At 40.6% G+C, this 13,369-nt stretch overlaps 1 protein-coding gene across 7 annotated transcripts in view; it reads right to left on the bottom strand.

The window, feature by feature from the left end:
• The window catches only part of kcnab2a (potassium voltage-gated channel, shaker-related subfamily, beta member 2 a), a 100,528-nt gene that overhangs the window by 27,984 nt on the left and 59,175 nt on the right, over positions 1-13,369 (bottom strand). The window contains exon 1 of one of the 7 annotated variants that reach the window (XM_039799151.1): positions 2,757-3,859. The exons of the other annotated variants lie outside the window; for them this stretch is intronic. Coding sequence (XP_039655085.1) covers positions 2,757-2,968 — 212 coding nt within the window. The 5' untranslated portion in view covers positions 2,969-3,859. Of the gene's footprint in view, positions 1-2,756; positions 3,860-13,369 lie in introns of those variants that run through there. 7 annotated transcript variants of the gene reach the window in all.

The following is a 13,369-nucleotide window of genomic DNA, read 5'->3' as shown; positions in this document are numbered from 1 at the left end:
TGATACAAACTGTGACAAAGAACAATACCATGCGGTGACACAAAATAAAATCCTTTTAAGCGCACAAATGTTATCCACAGCAGTTTATATGCGCTCCTATATTTAGTCTGCACAAAGCACAAAAATGGCAGTCCAACCAAAAAGTGAGACTTATTCAAACTTATACACGTCGGCAATACTTTGCAGCAGTTTATTTGCTACGCCTCAGCAAATAAAAGAGGCTCCTGTAAAGATGACTCATTCCCTCAAGACCTTTCCGAGGTTTGGTTGCTTGAGAGAAGAGCTGATAACTGGACTGTGAAAAGCAGGGGCTTTATAGGATTGTCTCCCCACCTGCACTGCCTTCCCAATCTCACAGATATTCTTCCATTCCCTTAGAAGGACGACTTTACATAATCATAAGCCATTTTGTGTGCATCATTAATTCAGTCCTGACTGAAGGCATTTAATCATTCCTTAGAGGAGGTGCAGGTTCTCACAGTCAAGCTTGATGATTTTAACCATTCAGGTCATGCAAGCCCGGTATGACATTACAAAACGGTTCAGTCTGTGGTGAGGCAGCCCACTAAAGCTGCCGCAATCCCCACGTATACCTTGAAAAGATTTTCACTTTGATGGTTCCCTCGGCCTTGTGGGTGAGGTCACTTCCAACCTAACCAGCATCCCATGGATGAAGGCTGACAGACTTGATTCAAGCTCAAGGCTGCCATTGAAGGAAACGGAGAGAGCACTGTATGCAAATAAGTCTGATCTGAATTTCACAAAATGTCAATATGAGAAACTAAAAACTGAATTTAATGGAGAGAAAAAACTCCTTGTGTTCAAGGATAAAAAGATAAATGCATGGCCATGTGAAAGGGCTTGCGAGCTTAAACTCAGAGAGGCATGTTTGAAAGATACACAGTGACATGAGCACAGATCACTCCAGCCTACTTTACTTCCTCTTGGGCATAGTGCCTACACCAGCATTAATCTTAGCAATCTCCCTTTCTTTCTTTCATTCTCTCCTTACTTCCCTTTCATTTGCATCTCTTCAAAACCACGAAACGCTATGTTCTAGCCTCGGTGTGTGCATCTTTGAGCCTCACTCTGCATTCAGGCCAGCATTACCTTCAGTTTACATCAGATGCAAGCCTATTTCACAACACAGAGCCTGTTATGTACTTTGGACTACACTGCGGAAGCACAGAACACAAACAGCTCCTTGCGCCCCGAGCTGAAAATTATTTTTCTCATTCAATATTATTAGCCTCAATAATGACAACAACATCACCGTGCAGTCTTTTCTTCTTTAAGTTTTGGAGCTTGAAAAAATTTTTTTTGAAAAGATAAACTGTTGATTACAATATTAACAGTTATATCAGAAATGTAATTCACAACTTGCATGACAATCCTATAAAGAGCACAGTACAAATAGACAACCAAAAAAAACTTTTTATGGAGGCTCTTCATTAGCCTCTATATTGTGAGATTTCTGTTGCAGTTTTGATACAACTGCGAAACAAATATCTGCACATCATATCTAATATTACTCTCCAGTCAAGAAGTGTGTTCAGTTGTATTCATTTTCTATCAAAAGAACAACCAAGACCTTTTAGCAAAAAATGCAGTAGACCTTGGTAACACTTTGCTACTCAAACTAAGGCAAGAAACATGAAAGACTGTTATCATATTATCAATATTTTTTATATATCAGACAGAATTAGGTTGCTAGTTAGAGAATAGAATGAGTAGAAAATAAATCATACTGAAAATATGTTTACTGCAAAGGTTGCAGTTGTGCTAGAATGTATTACATGGATGCAGGTTTTTTTGGTGAGCGCTTGTCATTTTAAATCAATATTTTGGTGTCTTGGTGAGCCTTTTAGTGAAAGAGAGCAGGTCATTATTGCAAATTAACTAATCTTTTATCCATCATGTCAGGACAGCTGAACCTCAACTGATTGAAGGTATGTGATAAATATTCAATGCAGCATTATGTCAACATACAATACAATGGTGTGGGCAAAAGTTTGTTTTCACAGCATGACAGGGACACTCTTTAATATAACAACAAGAGTTATTCCAATAGTAACAACTAACTTTGTATGTATAATGATTGGATATATATTGGATTTTATTATTTCTGCTTACAAAAGGATCTGCAGTAATAATAATCTCTATAAACCCACATTATAAGAAATTCAAAACTAATGGATTATCAGTATGAGGTAAAAAAAAATACAAAAATGGTTTTGTGATAATAGTATTCTTGCACTAAAGAGACTAATCTGGAAAAATACTAATACAAAATACTTTGTTTGTCATTCCTGCACAGAACAGATCAATGGCCACTAACTACATTTAAATGACATGCCAACCACTTAGTTGTATCATTTAAGCGCAAAGATCAGATAAAACTACAAATTGCAAATCTTTCCTTCTGAGATATTGCTATTTTTGAGGGGAGTTTGGGGAGGTTAATTAATTAGTTACTGTCATACTAACTGTCGTCAATCTTAAACAGGTGGGGTTTGGCAGTTCTGACAGGAAGGAGAAAGGAAGAAAAACTGGCATACAGTACATAGCAAGACTGGACAAATGGGCAATTGTTTTTTGTGATGTACTGTAGCCTGAGCCAAGAGGAATGTGAATTAAAAATTAAAATCTACTTTAGCAGTAGGGGGACAAATCCTGCAGTTTAAGATCAATTAAAATATTTTAAATAAGTCTGATGAAATTTATAGCGACCAGTTAACAGTTCAGACATGCCCTACCTATACTTCATGCCAGTCCTCATGCTTTGCTCGCTGGAGGAAGGCACACTCTGAACAGAGAGTTGTCCAAGACTGCGAGCCACCATCGCCACTGCTCTGAACTTGCTGCGGGTGCCTGTGTTGGGGCTGTTGGCGTTCTGTCGGTTTAGCCGGTCCTCTGTGGCGCGGCTCACCCCCCCACGGTGGTCAGTGCACACTAATGACACCTGCATCTTGGCTTTTGGCCGGCCGTCCCAAATGCAGATACTTAAACTCTCCTCTGGTTAAATCAGGTAAGACAAACTCCCAGAGGTGCGAAGTCTGAGGATCCTCTAATGAGCATGAGGCAGTTCAGTCTGTAGGAGGCAACTACTCCAAATCCAGTCTCACGCACTCTTCCTCCTTTAGAAAGCACTACCCAGTCGCTAAAGTGACTAACCAGCTGACAATGTTCAGAAAAAAGGGGCAGAAGGGTGGGAGGGAAGATCAGAATGTATTCAAACGGTGAAGGACTGCTGATCAGGTGAAAACAAAATCCTCTCAAAGGAAGTCCAAATCCAAGCACAACATTACAGCATCTCTGTCTCAGCTGGTGTGAGAAACAAATGTGCAATCGCTGCAGACTTCAGATACATAAAACGCAGGTCCAGTACAAAGCTATAAAGAAAAATATAAATCTTCTGAAAACCAAAGTCCAAAAAAAAAAAAAAAAAAAAAAGTGCTCATGTGAATTTCCCTCTGCAAATTCTTCCTTGATTCATCCGGGTGTCCTCATTTGGCTTTAATCAGAGGCTCATCAGAGGCTGACAGTATAGAGTATTGCAATTTCCTTTTAAAGCTGAGCTCAGTGCTAGAGATAACACCTTTTGCTGCCAAGCTTTAAGAGTGGAAAAACATAGATCCACACAAAGAGATGGAGAGAATAAACACAGTTCCGGGAGGTATTCATCTCCCCTTCTGAGTCCGCCTTGATAGTTGCCCCGTCTGCTGAATATTCTACTGAATACTACTGCATATTAGCAAAAGGGCAGCCTCATATTCACTTGACAGCTCTGGCCGTTGCCTGGATTAAATTTACATCTGTATGCCTTGTGCTCAGCGTAAAGCCGCACGGGGCACACAGGCAAGAGATGGGAGTAGCGAGAGAGAGCGAGAGAGAGAGAGAGAGAGAGAGAGAGAGAGAGAGGGATAGAGAGACAGAGAGAGAGAGGGAGGGAGGGAGGGGGGGGGGATGTGGTGGGAGGGATATGTAGAGAAGCTATAAGGAGGAATATTCAGAGAGCTACAACAGCGTGAGAGAGCAAGGCATTGAATTCTGTTGTGTTTAAAGTCACATTAAGAATGTGCTCTTCTTTGTCCATCTGTTGCCCTGCAGTGTGCTTTAATGTAGTTTATTCTGTCAGAAGAAAATGGGGGAAGCGGAATGCTCACTGGTCAGAACTTTGCAATAGCCTCCAGAGAAGGGGGCTCTCACGTGGGTCTGTTCAACAGCCCATGAAATATTCATTATGTAACTTTATTTGTGACAATATATGTCAAAGGCAGGGCTGTCAGACATAAGTGAGATGCTATGTTTGTCTATATTGCTGTATTCCTTGTAAGTGATTAAAAGAAATTGTCTAATTTTGCATATTCTTAAACTGAGCACAGAAATCATTAAGGTTGCAGGATGCAGCTCCTGAATACTACTGTATAACATCTGTTTGTTATTAGCTGGTGTGATGATCATTAAAAGCATTCTTAGAGGAGCTGAGTAGTAAAAATATGAAGTTAACACCACAGTATTGGACTCAGCACAACAGTGGCTGCAGATTGAAGAGACAGTAGATTAGACACACGCTCCCAGTAATATAATACGGAAGCTTATCTGAATGGACCAGCCAGTGTGCCAAGGAGATAATTAAAAGAGATGCCATCAGAAGCAGACGTGTATAGTAAAAGAAGTCGATGAGGCGACCTCCATCACGGGACTCAAGCAAACAGGCTGTTGCTAACTGACAGCTCTATTCTTGGAGCTATGACCTTCGGTTTCCTGGACTTAAATAGAACCCTGAGGGTTTAGGTTTAATTCATCTGAAATTTGATTTAAATGTGACACTGTAGACAGAGAGCAGAGAAGCCAGGCTCAAGACTGTGTTTCAAAATGCTCCTTCCTGTGAGGGGTTTTAAACAAAGCCCCTGAACCAGCATCGTACTGAATGTGACTGCACTGAAGCAGCCGAAGGGGATCTTTTCACCATTGGAGGGTTATGTCCTGCACTTTGGGTCAGAGTGATGAGGAACACAGGGCCCCCAGTAGTCGTGATATGGTGAAGGTACTGTACTGAGAAGTGGGAGAGGCTGGGGACAGGCGCTCACGCTGCACAGATACAGTGTCAGTCCTGTGAGCCATGCTGATCTACACATAATAAGCCTGACAAAAAAATCCCCCAGCCTCGGCTAGATATGGGAACATGTCCCCAACATCCAGCCTAAGGCACGCCTAACAATATTCAAGCATTAGGGTAAAATAAAATGTATTTGTTTACATACAACCTTCGCCCTACAGCATATTGTTTAGACTTGTACTACCCTGCCACAGATTTCCATAGCTACTGAAACCATGTGACGACTGATTTGACATTACTAAACCATATGAATCCTTTGTTGATCCTTGATTTATCTGCATCAGAAAATCTACACATTTATTGACTGTTGCGCAATGCAAGGTACAGTAATCAATAGAAGAATGCATCTTCTGACAGACTAGTGATCCATCACCTGAATGAATCAATAGAACAACCATTTTTCACATATTGCTCCTCCTGGCATTTTGTCCAGCTAACTGACTATCATTACCAGATGCAAACCAGATTGCAACAGTCTGTATTCATAATCGTTTTCACTTTAACAGTCCTGTAAAATATCTAAAATAAAAATTACATAACACCACATGCACTAATGCCTTGTAATTAATAAACACACCAGGAGCTATAAACTGCTACAAAAATATGCCAACAGAGTGAGCGACAAATATGCTCAATCCAATAAACCATGCCTGTCACACTTAACTATGATTTAATAATTCAAAACAGGCACATCTGCCGACTTTCTTCAGATTGACAGCGTGCGTTTCATTTGCTTTGACTATATCTGGAAAACAACAACAAAGCCAAAAGACCAGATAAACAGAAAAGGCGATCATATAAGATGACTGACACCTCATCACTTCATGAGGACGTGTATAGTTCTCTTGAAGAAATCACAATGTTAGCAGGCATTGCTGTGAGCATGCCTGACAAGACATGTTAAAGCTCTACACCTACTGCTGTGAAAAGATGATTAGTGAAACGTGTTATATCCTTTTTTGTTAGAAACCTGCAACCTTGTTCCACATGTGCCCACTTATCAAGACTCCTGCAGCGCAGTCATGACACTGCTGAAGGGGAGGTCTTTCATCTGCGTGACACTCATGCTCTATAAACTACCTCTGTTTATTTTGTTACTGAAGTTTTCACTTGCGTGACATTAAATTACACTGCAGAGGACACATCGCCTCCTGGTCTGCTGGTGATCCCAGAGTCAAAGTCAGTGTGAATGCGTACACATTTATTATCTCTTTCAGTCTTTCATGCACACTTTAATCATTAATAAACGCTATAATTGAGTGATTACTGACCTGAACTATGAGCTGCTTTGTGTTCATTCATCAGAGTATGTCCATTAATTGTTAGTCACAAGATAAATCATAAAGGATGCTGAACTAAAAATAAGAATCTCTGATCTTTACATAATGCCTTAGAGTGCCGCTGTTAAATTGCTAATTAGTGACATTGTGCTTAGGGTGAGCACAGCAGGGTGACTCAGAAATTGCTAAATCCAATGCATGACTATTCTTAGGAAAAAAAATGTGTATCAATGAAAATTGTAATTTTTGTATCAATGCAGAGGGAAACGTTTGAACAATACCTGGAAATTAAACCCCATCAGTTACCATTGTTAGTGCTGGACTCAGAAGCTGCATGTTAGATAGCACTGCTGAAGAAATCTTAGCGTAAAGAAAAGAAATGCATCTCCTCCGCCTCCACATATTATCACAATGCCCTCCCTTGAGTTGTGGCCTTCGTCCCTTGCTTTTATTAAGTGCCTGATTTGTGCTTGTTCAAAAAATCTACTGAGCTGCTAAAACCCCTGTCAGACACTCAATCCGTGTGAGTGAATGCAGAGCACTGTTAGGGCCCTGCACTTCAATGTGCGGGGGAGAGGGAGAGGAGAGAAAAGCTGGAGATGTGCGTTTCTGCAATCACGACTACAGCGGAGTAAAATTCACCAACACAAGCTCTCTTTTTCAGAAGTGTGCAGAAGGAGGACACAAAACTAAAGACACCAATAATCTGATTTAAATTCACCATGTAGCCCAAACAACAAGCTGTGAAACCTACATCCCTTATTACCAATACTACAAAAGAAAGCTGCAGAAACACACACTTGTGTTAATTCTTGCAGCCCTGATCAGGAAGAAGCGTTGGCGATCAGTGATGCCATACCATAATGACGCCCAGTAGTCCGCCCCGGCTGTACGGGAGATTTTGCTCGGACAGCTGACCTCTCCTGGCTTACAGCCCACATAATGCAGCTAAACAGCTCAGTGGCAGAGAGGGGAAAGACAACTACTGTATTTTCATCAACAGAGCATTAAAAACTACTCCGACCACAGAGGTACAGTAGGGTGGCACCGTTATCACTAGTGATCCTTTAACACAAAGGCAGCATTAGCTCTAAAAAATAGTCACTGGCTTTCTGAATTCACTTTACACAAAATACAAAGAACGCCCTTAGCTAATGAAAGGGGAAAATTACTTTGATAGGCGCGAGTATCTCATGCAGTCTTTCACTAGTTTGCTCTCAGGGGCAGTCTTGGTACCTCCATCGAGCTGGGATTGGCACATGAACTGGAATCCAGAGTTGCTGCATGGAGCTAGGCCTGATCTGTCCAAGCTAGTTTAGCGAGTACTGGCTTTCTGCCCTTAGTAGGGACTATTGCAGAGATTGTCTGATGACTCCTTTGAGATCAGCAATTAAACAGGGGTATTACATCTTAAAGCTGAGAGTCTCTTATAGTTAACTTAAGAAAGCATATCTAGGCTGGGTATCAGGCCAGGACAATGATGTTTGTGGCAAGCCGTGATTGTTAGTACAGTGTAGGGGTGTGCCATATCATATCGTTTACGATAATATCGGTATAATTTTTAACATGAAAAATCATATCGTGAGAATGGCAATATTCTGACATGTTTAAGTAATGACGTCATACCATTACGCATAGCAACAAGAGTGGCTGACAGAAAAATTGCTACCGGCTCCACCGGTTTAACGTCAATCATTGTCCCAAGGTCACGTCAATTCAAAATGAAAGAACAGTAGACCAACTCAGAGTGTCAGAGTGAAACTTCCTGTTTCCACAGAGCACTTTTACTTCAAAATGATAGAAGACCACTCTGACAACATCAGGAAATTTTGATCAAATTTAAATGTAATATACAAGCTGTGTTCCTCTAAATTCAGATTAGTTTACTAGAATGATCATGCTGGTGTGATCATACGCATCAAAGGTTAAATCAAACAGATGTTATTTTAGAGAAAATATGAAGATATATATATTGTATATTACGGAATAGCCTAAAAATACAGAGATATTTTTTAAGCCATATTGCCAAGCCCTAGTGCAGTGTATACCCGGCTGTACAGTAGAGGATGACCACAGCTGTATCATTTGAACTGTTGGCCAGCTGTCCAATGGATGTTTAAGTTCCACTGACTGAGAGTTTAATTGAACAGCGATTTGAGTAACCGAGTGAAAAGGATAGCATCCCTGAGATGGGGCTGGCGAGGCAGAGGAGTGTGTCTCTGTGTGTGTGTGTGTGTGTGTGTTTGTGAGTTGGTGAAAGGGCTTAAGAGAGTTAATGGAAAGTGATGTGAGGTCAGACAGATTGACAGCGTTGATCGACAGATGTGGTAATGCTTTTCTAGCAGCTTAATGCATCCTGAGGCGGTGTTTAAACATTTCTAATGGCTGACTCTTTCATCACTGTTATGAGGATGTAATTAACTGAAGGAGAAAAGATTTATTAGAATATTGTTGTATATTATCTTAGCATGAATCTTTTGTTTAGTTTCTGTTTTTTGTTATTATACAGGTCAAATATAAACTATTCTAATTGCTGATCTGAAAGATCTCTACTGTAGATGTATTGAAGGTTTTAAACAGCTCAGTCATACAAACACAGACTGTCGAAAATTTGGTTTTTCTAAGGGTAATTACTATTGCTGTTTTTCTGGGAATTCTGAGCAAACCGCAGAGTCAAGAGAGACACACGCAGGTCACATCTGTGAGCATCGAGTGCAGCATTTTTTTTATTTTCTAGTGAACATGACAGATTCCCCACAGACAGCAGGGCTCAGGAGGAATTGTTGTTTCAGCTGTCCCTGCTGACACATCTAACAGAGTGGGAGAGCTGAGACAATCACAAATAGACAGGGAACCCCTGTTATTATGTAATATAGCCTTTACTATGCCTTTTGACTTTAGCTGTTCAGAGATACACATTTTAAATATGGGGGAAATGGTAACTACTATAAACAACAAATGTGTAATGTTTATTGTATATTTAATGGGTTACTATAGCAAGATAAATATCTAGGAAAAAATGTGTTGCTGATACAGTATGCAGTGGAGTAAACACACCGGGTGAGTTTAAGAAAATCTGTATGCTAACTATTACAAAACAGCAGTGACCTCATGTCCATTTGGGATTTCAACATCATGTCTTGTGTAACAAGGTGTGATTAAACTGAACAGGGCTGAGTTATAGTTTTAGTCCGAGGGTGAACGCTCACTAATCTGAACAGAAAGTGTGTGGAGAAAGCAGAATAATCTGTCCTGTTCAACGGAAGATCGTCCCGCCTGCCGGTGTGCATTTGTCATACCTAAGGTTCACACAGAGGTTGCTAGGCAGAGATGTGAGCGAGCGAGCGAGAAAGAGAAAGAGAGAGAGATAGAGAGAGAGAGAGATGTGGTGGGAGGGATATGTAGAGAAGCTATAAGGAGGAATATTCAGAGAGCTACAATAGCGTGAGAGAGCAAGGCATTGAAATCTGTTGTGTTTACAGTCACATTAAGAATGTTCTCTTCTTTGTCCGTCTGTTTGCCCTGCAGTGTGCTTTAATGTAGTTTATTCTGTTAGAAGAAAATGGGGGAAGCTGAATGCTCACTGGTCAGAACTTTGCAATAGCCTCCAGAGAAGGGGGCTCTCACGTGGGTCTGTTCAACAGCCCATGAAATATTCATTATGTAACTTTATCTGTGACAATATATGTCAAAGGCAGGGCAGAGAGATGGATAGATAGATACTATTCAGCTACTGATTTTATGACCCCGAATGGCCTCAACATGTACAGATATAGAAACAATGTAGCTCTATAATGTGGTCAGACTTTTATTAGCAAATCTCTGACCTAGACATGCTGAGAGGTCAGACCAGTTCAAACCTTTTGCCTGGTGGTCCTGCCTGAAGTCTCAGTCTACACTAATACTATGACCTGACACCTTAAAAAAAGACAAAGGAACAATCTGAGAGGAAATATCAAGCAGAATAGATAACACTATACCGAATGCCACACAATTACCAGCAGAAACTAGAAAGGACAATATGAGCCAGGGAAGCAGAAAACTAAAGAAGAAAAGTGTTTGTTCGTACAATAACAAAAAAGGGATTCAGCCAGAGAGTTGATATTGTGTGTTCTTAATGATAAAACCATTACAAATATGGACCACACAAGGATCAGAATGATCAAGAGAGCAAAAAAGAGTGATATGCCATCAGCTGATACTAAGCTGCGATGAGAAATGTGTGGGAAAGCAAGGAGAGAGTTTCCTGCTGCATTTCTGAAAGATGGGTCAAGCGTGAAATAGAAAATTTGCCTACATCAAATTTGCAAGAGTGACCACAAAACCACAGACGTGTACTAAAAGTTTGGGTGAGCTTTCCTTCTTTACCGGGATAGCCTTGTGAATGAGAAAACAGTTAGTACTTAGTACCCAACCACATTTACTTTACTGCATGTTAATACTTACATTCATCATCATATTTTCTGTTGCTTAAGGACCTATTGTAATTTATTATAGAAACATCATAGGAGACAGAAAATAAACACAAAAAATTCAATACTGATGCAACGCATTCTGATGTTTAATGAGAAGTTCAAGAGACAAGGAAAGCAATATACATGACCCTAGTAGAACTTTTAACCAAACAAAACTTCACATTTCATTCGGAGAGGGTACTCAACAGTTTAGGAAATATGTGCTGAAGTAAAAACTTTTACGGGATCCAAAGCGACAACAGCACAATTCTAAAGCCTGAGTGTCTAAAGGGATGAGGACAGTGGAAAGGGCATCCTACCTCCTGTCACTACTGGGTATTCATGAAGTACAGAGCAATCCCCCTGCTGCCTCCAGTGACACACACACACTAACATACAAACATAAACACATTCTTTCAGACATAAAGAAAAAACACGGTTAATACAGGCAGGCACAAAAGTACATGTGAGGAAGAGCAATGTTAACATAGTTGTAAAGCATGATCATGTCCCGAAACAGTGCTTCCAGTTCAGCAGTCTGATGTAAGGAGAGTACAGATATGAAGGTGCTCTTACCATTTAAATTTGGGGAATAGGATAAACAGAGCCTGTGTAAGACCGTGACAAGAAAGACTGTGAAAGACCTTCTATTCCTCAAGAATTTACTTGAAACATGAAGTCATTGATGACAATTTCAGGTTACAACCCTCTTGTGGCATAATTCAAGGTAAAACTATACACATGGCCAATTCAAGAATCTAAAAACAATGTAATAACCTTAAGCTGTGATCATGGGGACATCTTGTTGAGCTGCCATAAATAAGAGACTTACATTGGAATACAACAACGGCCAAAACTAATCCCTGGCATCACGGTCTCTTGTGCCCACACAACACTTCTGACTAGAACATTTTGACAGGCTGTCAGACTAGGCCAGACAGAGATCTGGAGTGGTCACCACTGGAAACTAAAGCTATCTCACTCCAAATACCTAAACATCATCTCCCACTCCTGTGACAAAGATATTAAAGATCTGATGGTTAACTACCAGAATTCAGCCCATTTGGACAAAAACCCATTTGAAATCATGCATCTAAAGTTCTGTAAAAGCATCCTGCAGGTGCACACAAAAACCGCAGACAATGCCTGCAGAGCTGAATTGGGCCAATTCCCATTATTCATCAAAATAAAAAAAATAAAAATAAAAAAAAGCATCAAATATTGGCTACATTTGAAAAGTGACCCCCACTCCTATCAGCAGAAAGCCCTGCAAGGCCAAGAGCTGAGCAAAGAAAAGAGTCCCCTCACTCAGCTGGTCCTGACGCTCAGTCTGGGAACTAATCAATAAGGGTTAACCAAATTATAACACAACAGAAACAAAACATCATCAACTGGCACACATAAACAAAAGCACAAAGCAAAATGCTGTGCTTTCTGTCCCTAAAGAGAGAGTACAGTGTGGCAGACTACCTGATCTCAGTGTCTGACATGAAGCAAAGAGCAACCTTGACCAAGTACAGACTCAGTGAGCAAAACTTGGCCATTGAGACAGGCCACTACAAAAACATCATGCTCCCCTGACAGAATGCACAAAACTGCAGGCAGTCCGAACTAAATATTTCCCCAAATTCAAACACAAACACCCTACATTTGACCAAATAACCAACATAAATAAAATGCCAATCCTGTTGGGAGAGCACACAGAGAGCTGCAGTCTAGCAGCAGAGTATGTCTTTACCTGCCACACTTCAGACACACACACACACACACACAATCTTGTAATATTCTTGTTTTCATGTTGTTGCATTTTGTTGACCTAATTGCCGCTTTTGAACGAATGTTAACCATTTTTATTGTCTACATCCTACTGTAAAGATGTACATAAATGTGTACGTTTCCCTGTTTACTATGTGCTTTAGCAATACTGTGTGTAAATATGGTCGTGCTAATAAAGCCTTTTTGAATTGAATTGAAAAAGCACAGACACTTCTGCAGCTCTCATCAACGTAGCAGGCAGTGGGTTTGAGGTAAAATAGTGGATTAACAGGTTAAGCTGCAGCCCGGTTAGCTGTATCCAGCTGCAGCTGTGGATACAAGTCGGTTGCTAAATTTAGCTCTGGAGTAGGGGATCGCCTGAAGAAAAACGTCACAGTCGCCTGGCCTGACACACATGCTGCTGAGGCTGAGAAATATATAGTTTACAGTGGCTCGGTGCAGATTTATATACTCAAGGCTGTGTGTGTGTGTGTGTGTGTGTGTGTGTGTGTGTGTGTGTGTGTGTGTGTGTGTGTGTGTGTGTGTGTGTGTGTGTGTTTATAAATGGAAAGACCTGTAAAAGTATGTGAGTCATGTAGACCGGTCACCTTGTCAATGACTCTTCCCAGAGTATTTGGTTCTTTGTTTTTCCTTGCAATGCCTTTCAGATCCAACTAAAAGCATTTAAGTGTGTGTGTGTGTGTGTGTGTGTGTGTGTGTGTGTGTGTGTGTGTGTGTGTGTGTGTGTGATATATATA

Source organism: Perca fluviatilis, chromosome 4 (assembly GCF_010015445.1).
Source record: "Perca fluviatilis chromosome 4, GENO_Pfluv_1.0, whole genome shotgun sequence".
Taxonomy (NCBI): Eukaryota; Metazoa; Chordata; class Actinopteri; order Perciformes; family Percidae; genus Perca; species Perca fluviatilis.
The sequence above is the reverse complement of the archived record's forward strand: the minus strand, read 5'-3'. Positions and strand labels throughout refer to the sequence as shown.